Source organism: Narcine bancroftii, chromosome 7 (genome assembly GCF_036971445.1).
Source record: "Narcine bancroftii isolate sNarBan1 chromosome 7, sNarBan1.hap1, whole genome shotgun sequence".
NCBI classification, from domain to species: Eukaryota; Metazoa; Chordata; class Chondrichthyes; order Torpediniformes; family Narcinidae; genus Narcine; species Narcine bancroftii.
The window spans coordinates 80,831,885-80,846,367 of NC_091475.1; the positions used below are offsets into that span (position 1 = coordinate 80,831,885).

The 14,483-nt window shown below is 40.9% G+C and overlaps 1 protein-coding gene across 4 annotated transcripts in view; it reads right to left on the reverse strand.

Moving 5' to 3' along the window:
• Positions 1-14,483, reverse strand: part of pcca (propionyl-CoA carboxylase subunit alpha) — a 632,301-nt gene that overhangs the window by 117,857 nt on the left and 499,961 nt on the right. The window contains exon 22 of one of the 4 annotated variants that reach the window (XM_069890500.1): positions 5,860-5,891. The exons of the other annotated variants lie outside the window; for them this stretch is intronic. Within the exon in view, the coding sequence (XP_069746601.1) occupies positions 5,886-5,891 (6 nt within the window). The 3' untranslated portion in view covers positions 5,860-5,885. Of the gene's footprint in view, positions 1-5,859; positions 5,892-14,483 lie in introns of those variants that run through there. 4 annotated transcript variants of the gene reach the window in all.

The following is a 14,483-nucleotide window of genomic DNA, read 5'->3' on the forward strand; positions in this document are numbered from 1 at the left end:
GTAGGTTCGATGACCTCACTGTTTGTTTTCCTTAATTCCCATGACTCTGTGCCTATTTCCTGAGTGAATACTGATGAAATAAACCATTTAAGATCTCCCTGCTCTTTTGGCTCCATACAAAGATGACCACTCTGATCTTCGAAGGGTCCAATTTTGTCCCTTACTATACTTTTGCTTAGAAAATACCTGTAGAAACTCTTAGTATTTTCCTTAATGTTGTCTGCCAAAGCAACTTCACATCTTCTTTTAGCCTTCCTGATTTCTTTCTTGAGGTTAGCCTTGCATTTTTATACTCCTCAAGTACGTCATTTGCTCCATTACTTATACTTGCTATACACCTCTCTTCCCTAATATCCCTCGAAAACTAAGGTTCCCTATACCTTCTAACCTTGCCTTTGATCCTCACAGGAATATACAAACTTTGTCCTCCAATTCTTGCTGACTATTTGGTGGTCAACAATACAAGTTCCTCAGCTCCACCTATAGTGCCTCAGTAGTGCTCAGTCTGTCCTGTCTGACCACAACTGTGATATTTTCCCTGATGAGCAATGCCATTCCTCTCCCTTTCATCTTCCCTGTTCTATCATGTCTAAAGCAACAGAAGCCCGAAACACTGAGATGCCAGTCCTGCCCCTCCTGTAACCAAGTTTTACCGATAGCCATAATGTCGTAATCCACACTCTAAATTCATCTGCCTTTCCCACAACACTCCCTGCATTGAAATAGATGCACCTGAGAACATTTCCACCATGTTCAACCCGTTAACTTCTAACGGTGCATGCAATTTTCACATCATCTTTTCCCTCCTCCTTCTGCTCTGGCACTCTGGTTCCCCTCCCCTTGCAAATCTCGTTTAAACGAGATTAAACTATCATTTTACATTTATCCTCATTGGAATTTGCCACAGTGGATGAGGTATCTTCCTCATAGCTCAAACTGCCCCTTAATATTCAGATACATTACTCCTCTGTTTATGTCTGCCTCCAGATGATTCATCTACACAATGCACAAAGCAGAAAAATACCCATTTGTAATTTTTCTACCATTCCTCCATCCACAACATTTTACATTCATACAGAAGCCTTAATGTTTCCAATCAACATCATGCACTTTTTAAAAAAATTTAGACGTACTGCACGGCTACAGGCCATTTTGGCACACAAGCCCATGTCACCCAATGAACCTTCAATCCCCTGATCTGATACATTATATTTTTCTAAAGACTTTACACCCATTACATTGTTCATCTGCTCCATAAAGTTCCAAAAGCATTCAATGTTATTACAGCTCAACCCACATTCTCTAAATCCCATCTTGACAGACCGTGAAGACCTCACAACTACCCAACAGATATCATATTTTATCAATCTCTGGCAGGATCCCTCTTCTGGAATCTGGGGCAAAAAAAAACAGCTGGAGGGGTCTCAATGGATCAGACAGCATCAACGGGCAGAAATGCTCAGTCAATGTTTTGGGGCTGGAACCCATAATTGAGATTCATAAAGGGTCCTGGCCCAAAACACTGACTGAGCATTTCTGCCCATTGATGTTGTCTGATTAGGGCAGCACAGTTGGTGTAGCCATTAGCACCAGTGATCAGGACAAGGGTTCGAATCCCGCACTGTCTGTAAGGAGTTTGTACGTCTGCTGGTGCCTGTGTGGGTTTTCCCCGGGGGCTCCAGTTTCCTCCCATTGTTCAGGTTAATCGGGTACAAAGTCAGCGGCATGGACTCTTGGGCAGCAAATGGCTTGTTACCAAATTTAAAAACAAAAATCAGTTCAGTTCCCCCAGCTCCCACTGTTTGCTCAAACTGGACCAGACAGCATCTGCAAAGGCAAAAGGATCGTCAATGTTTCAGGTCTGCATCAAGACTGTACCCAACACATCAGTGGTTCCTTTACCTCGACAGGTACGGCCTGACCCACAGAGTTCCTTTAGCAGCTCATTTTTAGCAAAGAATTGAACTGGTCAAGACATCCAAGACTGAATGATCCTCTTCCAAAACACAGTGCTAAAATCTAGGTCAAAGTATTTGAATTAAACAACTAAGTCAAGAAAATAAAATGTGCTTCAATAAACAGAATTCCCATTCATGAATACCTTGTCATAGAGTTACAGAGCATAGAAAAGGCTCTTCGGCCCAACACCAGTTCCGCTTCACTGATTGCCTTCTCACCCATTCCTTTGCCACCCAAAAGGATCAGTCTCAGCATCAAATAATCTCGATGACTGAGCAGACCCAGCTTCCGGGCTAAGAAATTCACAGACTCGCAACCCTTTGAGTGAAGGAATTCTCATCTCATCCCTCTTAAGTTTAGACTCACACTAAAAATCTTGGTGCTTGCTTCAATTCCTGTCCACTTCATATTCTCAGCCATCGTCAGCACCTTTTATGACCATATGATGTTGAAGAGTGCAAGGGATACTGACAAACACATAGCTTTGCTGTATGTTAGCGAATCTTACAGAGAAGGGTGGAGGATTTGAAGTACTTCTAACTTTATATCTCCATTCATAGAGCTATCTCCTCTCCTTATCACTTCTCAGCTTTATTCTTTAATGCCCTCCCACCCATTGATCTTTTGCTTGTGGGCCTGTGCCTCTCGCCCACCATTTTATCCAGGCACTTGCCTGCTTTTTGCTCATATCTTGAAGAATGGCTCATACCCTAAATATTGGTTATGTATTTTTATCTATACAACATAAAGAACACTCCAGCCTTTTTGTGGAAATTACAATCACAGCGTCTGGAGATTTTTTAATTTAATCTCACAGGCAGATAGGATGTTCAGAAAGGCTTTTGGCATATGAGCCTTCATGAGCCTAAGTATTGATTATAGAAGTTGGGAGGTCATGTTGCAGTTGTATAAGATAATGGTGAGGCCCGATCTGGAGTATTGTGTTCAGTTTGGGCCACCTTGCTCTTGAGCAGCCAACCGTGGGTTGCAGGAAGATATGGGGTGATTCAATAGAGGTGTACAAAATCGTGAAAGGAATCGATCGAGTGAACTCGGAGTCATTTTCCCAGAGTAGAGGAATCAGTACCCAGAGGACAGAGGTTTAAGATGAGGGGAAGAGATTTAAGAGGGTAACTCTTTTGGTCAGGGAAGGTAAGTTGTACTGAAGGGCTTGTTTCCATGCTGTATAACTCTATAACTATGAAGACTCTTGCACAAAATTTAAGGTACTGAAGCAGGAAACAACTGCCCTGTGCTGGTGAATCGATGGCACACAGCCTTCGTCTAATCCTCTCAAACTCCCCAAAGGCCTGCAGATATTATTTCCAGCAGCGGACTCAGAACTTGGCAATTTCTTCCAGAGAACTATTAATAGAACACAGTACTTTGAGGAAGGTACCTTGATGAAGGCCTCAGGCCCAAAACGTTTGTTATATATCTTTGCTTCCTATGTGGATGCTGGATGACCTGCTGAGATTCTCCAGCTCTTTTACATATTGAGCTACAATCTTCAGACTTTCTTTCAGACTTCAGAAAGTCTTCAGACTTTCTTGTTCAACTTGATGGAAATTGTGTCTCCTTTTAAACACGGGAACTATAAAAGGCTGGAAATATTCTAGCCAACACATCCAACAGCGAAGGGTGTCTTTCAGCATTTTTGTTTTAAGATTCTCAATGGTACTTCATTAACTCTTTCACCAAATCAAAGAATGCAAGTGGATGATTAAACCACAGGGGAAAGCAGCCAAGGGTGATGTTGAGCAAAGTACTCCCAGAAGGAGCCCAGATGGAATCATCTGCTTGACAAGGGACAATCTCAATCCCATTAAATGTTGGACAAATGGTAGAAAATAATTGTGCACAACAATAATTGTTTTTTATGCTGACCATGGGCCATTCTACTTTCCTGCTCAGTGTGTGCTCCCATAAAAGAAGGCCGTGCTGTAAAATAGTTGGAGGAATTTACTTAGTATCAAAACATTTCATCTGGGGAAAGCTCGAATGCCAAGTAAAATACTTAAAAGTGCAAGAATTTAGACTTGAACAAGATCTCAAGCCTTACTAGCATTCCTTAGTCACAGTAACTTCAAAGTAAAACAGACTTACAGCAAAATTCCTTTTAAATGGTGCCAATCAACACAAGAAAGATTAGTGCAAGTTAAAAGCTGGGAGCAGTCAGTCACTGTGGTAATGCAAAACATGGTGACACAGCACAAAAATAAGCTTCCAATCATAAAAATCAGATGTCACCTTTGCTTCCCATTTTGCTCTTGCCATTTGGCCCAGTTGCTGTGTGGCAATGTTTATGCTCTGCTTGAACCTCCGCCTGCCTGTTCATCTCACTCTATCAATGTCCTTTACCCTTTCTCTGCTGTGTTTATCCAGCTTCCCCTGAAACATCTCCCTGTGGGTTGCCTCAAACACTTCCCGTGGGAGTGAGCTCCACGTTCTCCTCACCATGCTCTGGGAGAAGAGGTTCATCTGAACGTTTGCTGCATTGTTCGCACATTGATGTCCCCTAGCTTTGAGCTCCCACACAAGGAAACCAATCCCCATCAGTTCCAAACTTTAAAATTCTTCAAATGATTACTGCTTGGTCTACCTCTTTCCTGTTACCTGCAACCCCTTGTTCTTCCCCCTTCCTCCCCTTTATTTAGGCAACTACCTGTTTTTTTAAGTCTGCTGAAGAACGGCTCAGGCCTGAAACGATGACTGCGATTTACTTCCTATGGATGATGCGTCACCTACTTTTTGGAGAAGACTGAAATCTTTGACAGTGTTGTATTTTGTGCAAAATGTATGCTTGAAGTATGATATGTAATCTATTAAATAAAGCAACACTTGCCTCTCCTCATTCCCAAATTCTTTTGTTTTTCCTTCCATTACTAATTAACTGCATTTTCTCTCATGATTTTTGCCTACGGTAACTTTCACCATGTATAACTTGCTATCAGCACTTTACAGCTTGTTCAATAGCCCTTTTTTAAAATCATTCATGTTCTGACTTTCAACAAATTTGTCAACAGTATTTGCTTTCCCCACCAGGGCTCACTCACCCATCACCCTTCCATTCACTGCCTTGCATCACATGCACTTCCCACTTTAACGTGTTTATCCATAATTTCAAATCCCACTGCATTCTCACCTCTGTAAACTGCTCCTTCACTCTGTCTGCTGCAATTACCAGGATCTCCCAGTGACCAAGTGACCAACAATTTTAATTCCACACACCATTTCCACATGGACATGCCTGTCTATGGCCTAGTACTGCCAAACTGAGGCCCTCTACAAATTGGAGGAACAATCCCTTTCTGCAGCCAAATGGCATTATCATCAACTTCTCCAATTTCCGTTAACCCCCTCCCCTGGTCTCTCTCCTTCTCTATCCCTCCAGCTCACAACCCCCTTTCCTTCTTTCTTCTATCAAAACCAAGGAGGTGATTGTGGACTTCAGCAGGAAGTCAGGGGAACACAGCCCAGTCCTCATCGAGGGCTCAGTAGTGGAGAGGGTCAAATTCCTTGGTGTAAATATCTCTGAGGATCTGTCCTGGAGCCTCCATGTTGATGCAATCACAAAGGCTTGCCAGCGGCTATACTTTGTGAAGTGCTTAAGGAGATTTGGTATGTTACTGAAGATTCTCATAAACCTCTACAGGTGTACCGTGGAGAACATTCTGGCTGGTTGTATGGAAGCCCCAAATCTCAGGACAAGAAAAAAATTCCAGAGGATTGTTAACTCGGCCCAAAATGTTGGTTATCCTTGGTAATTGAGCTGAGTTTCTCCAACACACTTGTGTATTGCATTTGCCACAATATCTGCAGACTTTCTTGTTTAACAGCATTATTTTTTTATTTTTTTATCTCCTTGACTATTTTCCATTTCATGAGATACTTCTGATTTCTGTTCTCCCCAGGTCTCTTAAAACCTATGGCTGAAGCAAAAAAATCTGTCAACATCACAGTTAACATTAGCAAATTACCCATCTTTAGGAGTTCCAAAGTTCCATGAGCCTCTCCAATTTTACTCCTGAGAGGCCTAGCATTTAAGCTCTGCCTAGCCTCAGACTTCTCAACCTGCGGTGAAATTATTAGTTTCCAAACTCAAAATGCTGGGGGAATTCAAGTAGATCAGGTGGCAAATGGTCAAGGCCTTGTATCTGGACTAGCAGTGAGGGAGTTGTGTGGAGAGGAGGAGGAGCAGAGACTGGTTGGTGTTGGAACCAGATGGGCAAACAGAACCCAGTGTGGAAGAGGGGAGCAAAGGAAAAAATATGGAGAGTGGGGTGTGTGGGATGATAGCACCAGAGGTCGTCTGAAAATGGAAATCTTGACATTCACAACATCACGTAAGGTACCCAAGCTAAACATTCACCAATCAGCCTTTGTTAAAAAATAGCCAATCCCTCACCTCAGTCCATGTGCGCATCGTCCCTTCCTCAACTGATTCCACTATCACATATCACCCTGTGTCCCACCTATTGTAATACTGGCATGCTTTCCTCTCAGCCCTGGTGCAGGGTCATGACTCAAAATGGCAAATCACACCTTTTCTTTTTACTTCCACAGATGTTGACCAACCTGCTGAACTCTTCTAGTGCTTGGTGGCAGCCAGTATCATAAAGGACCCCCATCACACTGGTCTCCACTTCTTCTCAATGCAATCTTCTGGCAGAAGCCTGAAGTCCAGCACCTCGAGGCTCAAGAGCAGTTTCTTTCTTTGGGCAGCCTTCAGCTCCTGAACCCAAACTATAACACCACTCCAAGACCACCAGAGATTTATTTGCACAGAAAACACAGGACATTTTTTCCACTCCTGTTGGGATTACTCTGAGAGCCTACACTAGTCAGATGGGCCAAATGATAATCTTCTATGTGGTGAGAAATAAAAAATAATAGACACGACTGAGGCTTCCGGATGGCGCAGAGCTGCAGAGACAGTTTGCTGAGCGCAGGTTGCAAGTTAATAGCCAACAGTGCAAAATGATTGAATATGCAGAGACTGGACTTTTACTTCCATTAGTACACTCAAGGCATAATACGGAGCTGCTGGTTATATTGCTGTCAATCCATTTGTACATTCACATAAAGGCAATAACAATACAAAATCAGGGGTTTTATAATAAATAGTGCATAATTTAATCAGGAGAATTCACAGTGGAGATTTGTGAAGCAATATCAATTTATATGTGAGTGTCAAACAGTTGCACTCACCACTGATAAAATGATGCACAGGACATTTATGTAAAACTTATGTAAATTTCCTTATACTGAATAAATGAATCTAATTATACTCCTCAGAAGAATGAAAACCATGCCGATTCACAACCTGTTAAAAATGAGGTTTGATGTTGGATATTTAACCAAGTCAGTTACACTACTTTGTTTATAAAAATGTTTTTTTTTAAATAAGTTGTAATTCTTTTGGTCTCTTAATGTACTCTGTTCCAGTTTATGATAAATTATTTATAGCTACTGGATCAGTACTTTATTCCTCTGTAAATATTAAAATCTCTTCTCAGATCTGCATAGAAAATAACAGAAACTCAAATAGCTATGTCATCTTTTTGATCCATACACATGTGTGTGACAAACATTACATTTTGATGCAAACTATGTCGAAAAATCTTGGATTATTTTAATTTTGGACTACTGGCATGTAGTCACAAGGCAAAGTGAATATTTGCAAGCACTTTTGAGTTGTATTAATCTCACTTTACTTAAATAAATAATTCGAGAATATGATCTCTCAAATGGGGTGAAGAGTTGTGTGAGGCATCAAATGAAGTTTGATGTTTGTTTACATCCTCAAGATTGGACAGAGCAGAAATAAGAAATTTTTGCAAGACCACTTATGGCTGGTTGACATTCAGTACTGATTAGATACTTGAGCAATGAAACAAAGACCATCATGTGACAGACTAGAAAGCCAAGAATGATAATGGCTGGGTACATAGAAAATGCAATCATCTTGCTCCTGAATTGAATAGTCTTTATGAATATTGAAAATATTGCTCCCATCATCCCCTCAAAACTGATCAGCAAACTCCAAGACCTGGGAGTTAACATGCCACTGTGGAATTGGATCCTGGATTTCCTCACCTCCAGACCACAATCAGTAAGAACTTCTCCTCCACAATCTCCAGTATTACCGGAGCACCACAGGGCTGTGTCCTTAACCTCTTGCTCTACTCACTTTATACCTATAACTGTGTGGCTCAGTATGACAACAACACCATCTACAAATTTTCCAATGATACCACTGTAGTGGGTTGTATAAAGGAAAGGGATGAGTCAGCCTACAGGATGGAAATTGAAAACTTGGCTGAATGGTGCACCAACAGTCACCAAAATTACGGAGCTCTGATTGTTGACATGAGAAAAGGAAAGCCAGAGGTATACTAACTAGCGATCATTGGGGGATCAGAGGTGGAGAGGGTGAGCAAAGTTCTTAGGAATCACTACATCAGAGGATCTTTCCTGGACCCAACACACCAATGGCATCATGAAGAAAGCACGTCAGTACCTCTACTTCCCTAGAAGTTTGCAGAAGTTTGGTATGACACCAGAAACCCTAGCGACTTTCTACAGAGATATGATGGAAAGTGTGCTGACTGACTGCAACACAGTCTGGTATGGGGACACCAATACACCTGAGCGTAAAGCCCTCCAAAAGGTAGTGGACACAGCCCGGGACATCGCAGGCAAAACCATCTCTGCTATTGAGAACATCTACAGGGAACGCTGCCGTCAAAGAGCAGCAGCAAACATTAAAGACCCACAACACCTAGTACGTGCTCTGTTCTCACTACTGCCATCAGGCAAGAGGTATAGGTGCTACAAGACTCAAATCACCAGGTTCAGGAACAGCTGCTACCCCTCCACCTTGAGACTCCTGAACAACAAACTCAATCAGGAACTCATTGATCATTGAAAAGATCATTGAGGGAACTCTTCCTACTAAGAAGGTCATCCGCTACATTCAACACAGGTGAAAACCAAATAAATACTGTGAAGGATTCCATACACCCCTCGTGTAAACTGTTCTCCCATCTGGTAGGAGGTACCATAGCACTCGTGCCCTTAAGTCCAGATTGGGCAACAGTTTCTCCCCCCCCAAAGTCTGAATTCCCAGAACATATGTGGATAGTGTACCATGGACTTTCACTGTATACATCTTAATATTTTAATATTTCAATGTGTTTAACTTCTATTCTAACTTATATTTATGTAAATATGTTCTGGGTCCTGGAGAAGTGCTATCTTTACTGTGCGAGCATGGTATGAAGGTGGCTTGACTTGATTTAAGGATTCTTACTTCTGCACTCTATTGATTTTTTTAAATTGTCTCTGTATTGCACAGTTTGTTATCTGTTTACAGTTCTTTATTTGTTTGCGTATATACTCTGTGTACAGTTTTCTTTGCACTACCAATTAGTGGTAATTCTGCCATTCCTGCAGGAAAGAAGAATCTCACAGTTATATGTGATGTCATGTCTGTACTCTGACAATAAATCTGAAATCTGATGCCTGTACACATGCAATAGTGTGGGATGGGAGGGGCAATCAAGAGCCATTCTCCACTACTCTCTTGAAAGAGAGATGAAGCTCATGACTGGCCTAGGCTTGACCAGTGCAATCTCTGAAAATTTAATGATGATTATGGGACCTTGCCATCCATTCATCGTGAACACAAATGTTAGAAAAACCAAGAGAGGTTTTGTTCCTTGGTGGCTTTGCAATTTCTCAGCTGACTTTACTTTGAGCTGTCAGCACTCCATGCAATCAAATGACCATCTTGTTCAGGAATAGCTCCTGGAATGGGAAAACTCACAAGTAATGGTTATTTTATATTACAACAGATGAGTTCATAGCTTTCACAGAGTGAACTTGATTAACAATGGCACAGACCTTTTGTGAGGTAACTGATTAAAAAAAAGTAACAAAGCCAAAAATACTTCCATTTTGGAAATTTAGGAGAAACCTCTTTCTCCAGGGTGACAATGTGGAACTCTCTCCTAGAGTGGGATGAAGGTGAACAGCAGAGATGTAGTTGAGGGGAAGCTGGATAAACAGATAAAGGAAAATGGAAGACTGGCGAGAGTGGGGTGGAGAGCGGCGTGAGGCATCAACACTAGCATTCTACTGTTGGGGCATCAATGAACCAGCACGTATGTCACAGAGGTCGATGCCAAGTTCATCCCATCGGCTATTCCCTTAGCAAACCAGCAGTAGATGCGTTAGGTGGCACAGATTGTTGTTAATCAGCTGAAGCATTAGAAACTCCAACTGCCAAATATCTGGTGAAAAAAGGGTACCCAAAGGCAAGCCACATTTTCATCTAGTCACCTGATGAGGCATCCAAAGGTATGCACTGGAAAGAAACCAAGAATGCAGCTGGTTGGCCAAGAGAGTTTTCACTTAGATCAAAAAACTAAGTTAAAAGCAATTCTAAAGGGACCTTTGGATTTGCCAATGAATTCAAACTGTAAAGTTACGCATTCTGCCAGTTATTGCAGAATCTTAAATATTCTCCACACTTCCAAATCTAGGACATCCAGATTAACAGTAAATAAAAAAATCAGAAAGAAAAGTCACATATTCTGGAAATTTGAAATATAACTGATTGTTAGAGAAACACCAAAGACTGCAAATGCTGGAATCTTGAGCAGACAAAGGATTGCTGGAAGAACTCAGCAGATCAGACAGCAGGGTAAGAATGGTCAGTCAATGTTTTGGGTCAGGATCCTTTATTGAGACAAATCTGACTGTTTCTCTTTCCCGAGGTGTTGCTGAGTGTCCCCCCACCCAGCTGATTTAATTTAATATCCAGACTAACACTTCTCTGGAGTAATGAGGGAGGGCTAAACTGCCTGAGTCATTATCTTTCAGATCAGATGTTAAACCAAAGCTTTGTTTGTCTCTTGAGCAGATGTAAAGATCCTATGATAAGGTGTATTACTAATGTCTAAAAGCTAGTATTCTCAAGAGTGTGGAGGTGTGGAACTGTTCCTGCGTTCTGCTTTATACCCGCCCCTCACCCAGAATCACAGCAGGAAGTTGTCTGGAGTAACCATCACATTGCTTTTCATGAGAGCTTGATCTGTTGCCTGTCACCTTTCCCACTTTATAAAAGGGACTCCATTTCTCCTTCTCGGACTCCAAAGCCCTTATGACATTGTATAGTTCTGAACTTGCTGAAGAGATATTAGTCCCTCTATTTTACAGAATGAAATCTTCACCACATCTTCAAAATTCTTGCTTCCCCAGTTTTTTGTTGAATCCATTAACCTCGAGATTTAATCTGGCAAGCATGGGCATAACAATCAAAAATAAAGTAGGATTAAAATTTCTCTTGCTGTTTGATCAGCGTTCAAAGCTTCTTTATATGGTCAAATAAAAGTTAGAATGGTTTTGGCAGTTTTCATTTACATCTAATTACAGCTTTATATGAATATGACAAGTAGAAACTCTCAATGGTGGCAGGCTGCACAGACTGCTGGGCCCCCTCTCGTGATACTCGATGACAAGATGCAGCACAAACTTCATCTCCTGCTAATTAAACGAATCAATTAAGCGACTATTGTTGCAACTGTGTAACTGATGTTCTATAGTGGCAATAACAACCCCACAGGGAGGTCATTTACTACATTAGAATGCTGTCCTCCACAACTCCATCTGATATTAATAGAAACTGTTATTTGTGCCATGCTGACATATTGGGAACAAAGGCAAATTATGGAAATGGGGAGACGAAGATCAACTCAGTATGAGATCTGGTTCAAGTCTCAGACCTCCAAGGGAATATTCAGTGGAATTCCAAAGTTCCCCCAAAGTTCCTTATCAGAACTGAAATATCCATCATCGCAGCTACCACTTAAGACACTAAGTAAGGGTCATATATTTGCATGCTACCCTGCCAAGCTAATATAATTCAATAAGACAAATTATAATATTAAATTTACCCTCCTGAGTTAAACTGATTGAGTTTCAAATTGTTTTTGAGGTTTGTCATTAGTTTATGTTAAAGCTTAAATGCAAATAGAGGGATTTAATTGCAAAGCTTACAGTCAGGGTCACAGGGAACACATAGCATTTTTGAATGGATAAATAACCTCCAATCCAAAATGCTGCAGTTAATTTTGGGAAGTAATGTGCAGCTTATTTATACAGAGTATAAATGGTTAGGTTTTGAGGTGAACATTCATAAAGAAACCTATTTCAATTATTCTGTTCCTTTAATAAACAGTTGATGGGGTCCTGGTTAATGAGGAAATTACTTAAGAGGTAATGTTCTCAAGAATCACATTGAGTCCTATTGTATTTAATCAGTACAGATGAGCACTGGTGACGGGAACAGTTCTGATAAAGACATCTCCTCAACGACATCACAATTAATGGGCTTCAACTATAGTACAATACTCTAACGTATAGATGTCCTTGCCACACAAAATGATACAATTAACAGCGGTACACCCACAGGACAAACCGTTAGCTAAAATCGGCTGAGCCTCTGACTCCCAAGCAGAAACGAGCTCCCAAAGCTGCACATCACTCTGACTAGCCTGCTAAGTCTGATCAATTCTTCAGGCATTCTGCTGAACTGTGCACACCCTGCACAATCTGCTCAAAGTATGGAATAGTTAACAGACTTCTGCCTTTAACATCTATGTTCTGCTTCTAATCACAGACCCACATTGCCACGGATCCAATCTCTGAAATGAAGGTACAGAGACATACGTAAAACAGAATTTACTGACTAGTGGCTCTCTAAAATCCAGTGTCAGTGATACTTCCATACAGACAGGTTGCTTTAGATACAGAATAGTTTTTGCATATTGCGTTAATGAAACAACGTCTTCCCTGAAACTGTATATTACTATGCATCTTGCTTAAATGTAATTTATTGACAACATCTCATTTGGCAGTACACTTGCATCTTTTGTGGGATCAATTCTCAGATCACTAAAACTAGAATATCCTTGTACATTTACTGCAGGACTGATTGGAATGATACACAAAAATTATGCCTGGTTAAAGAGTGGGAATTCTCTCCTGTCAATTTCTCAATATTTATCCCACAACCAACTTCACAAAATAAACAAATTATCAGGACATCGACTCAATGTTGTGTGTGGGAGCCTGATGTTTGCAAACAGACTTGCTGCATTTTCTGCGTTGCTACAGTGGTTACATGCTTTTCAGGGCAGTGAAGTATTTTGAGATGTTTTGAAAGGAACATGAAAGATGCTTTTGAGATACAAGTTCTTCCATTGATCTCTTGAACACACTGAACCAGAAATAAATCTGAACGACTGATGCTTTCCAGCAGTGGGAACTACTTTTAGCAAAGTATAAAAAAACATGGGCTCGTTTGGTTTTCAACACATGCCTCTTCTGCCAAGATCAATAACTTGGTCATGTGCAGAATCCCAGACTTGAATTCCATGGCGTAATGCTTTGGAGCATTACCTGAAGTTCACACAATTTAAGCAAGTAATCCAACATGACTAAATTCTAATTGTGTCCTTCAAAACGATGGGCATTCCCCTAATTCTCCAATAGCACTCCAAATCAAGACTGCATCACAGAATCTCAGCACAGAAGAGTACAATTCAGTTCATCAAGCCATCCAGTTAATTCCAAACTCACCGCAAACGAGACTTTTTCAATTATTTATCCAAATCCACTGAAAAATCCACTGCTGAATCTGTTTTTACCTTCTTCACTGGTTCTGCATTCTGATCACAGTAAATCGTTGCATACAACCATTCTCTTCTCCCTCTTCTTCACTCAGTGCCCTCTGCCCTGGAAGCAATTTCTTTTCATCTACTCTATCGTAACCCCTGAGAGTTTTGAACTCATCTGTGAAATGTACCACTGAGCAAAGGGAACAGTTTCTAAAAATATTCAGGGCTGTACTTCCCTGGATGATTGGAGACTAGAAATGTACATTAATAATGTGTTGGGAGACGATTGCTCAGCTTCCATCTTTTGCAATAATCTCCCTTGAGACCAAAGTTCACATGTGCAACAGTTTCTTATTAAAAATAGACTTGTCACCCTTCCTATTGCACATTTTAATTTAATTTAATTGAGAGATACAGCATGAAAAACAGGCTTATTCTGGCCCACAAGCCTGCACCATCTAAGTATACCCATGTGACCAATTACCCGACTAGCCCCATACATCTTTGGAACATGGAAGGAAACTGGCGCACCTGGAGAAAACCCATATGGACGTGGTGAGAACATGCAAGCTCCTTATACAATGCAGTAGATTCAAACCCAGGTCTCTGACACCAATAGTGTTGCACTAACTGCTATGTTAACTATGCAGCCCACAACAGCTCGAAAGGATTATCGCAATGGAGGGAATATGTTTTCAAAACTGATACTACTGTGTAGTGCATTAATTGCAAAAAATATAATGGACAATTCCACAAACTACTGCTGTCAATTTCTACCTCTCATTGGCTAAGCACATCAAAATGATTCAAAATACTCCAGATTTAATTGACAATCAG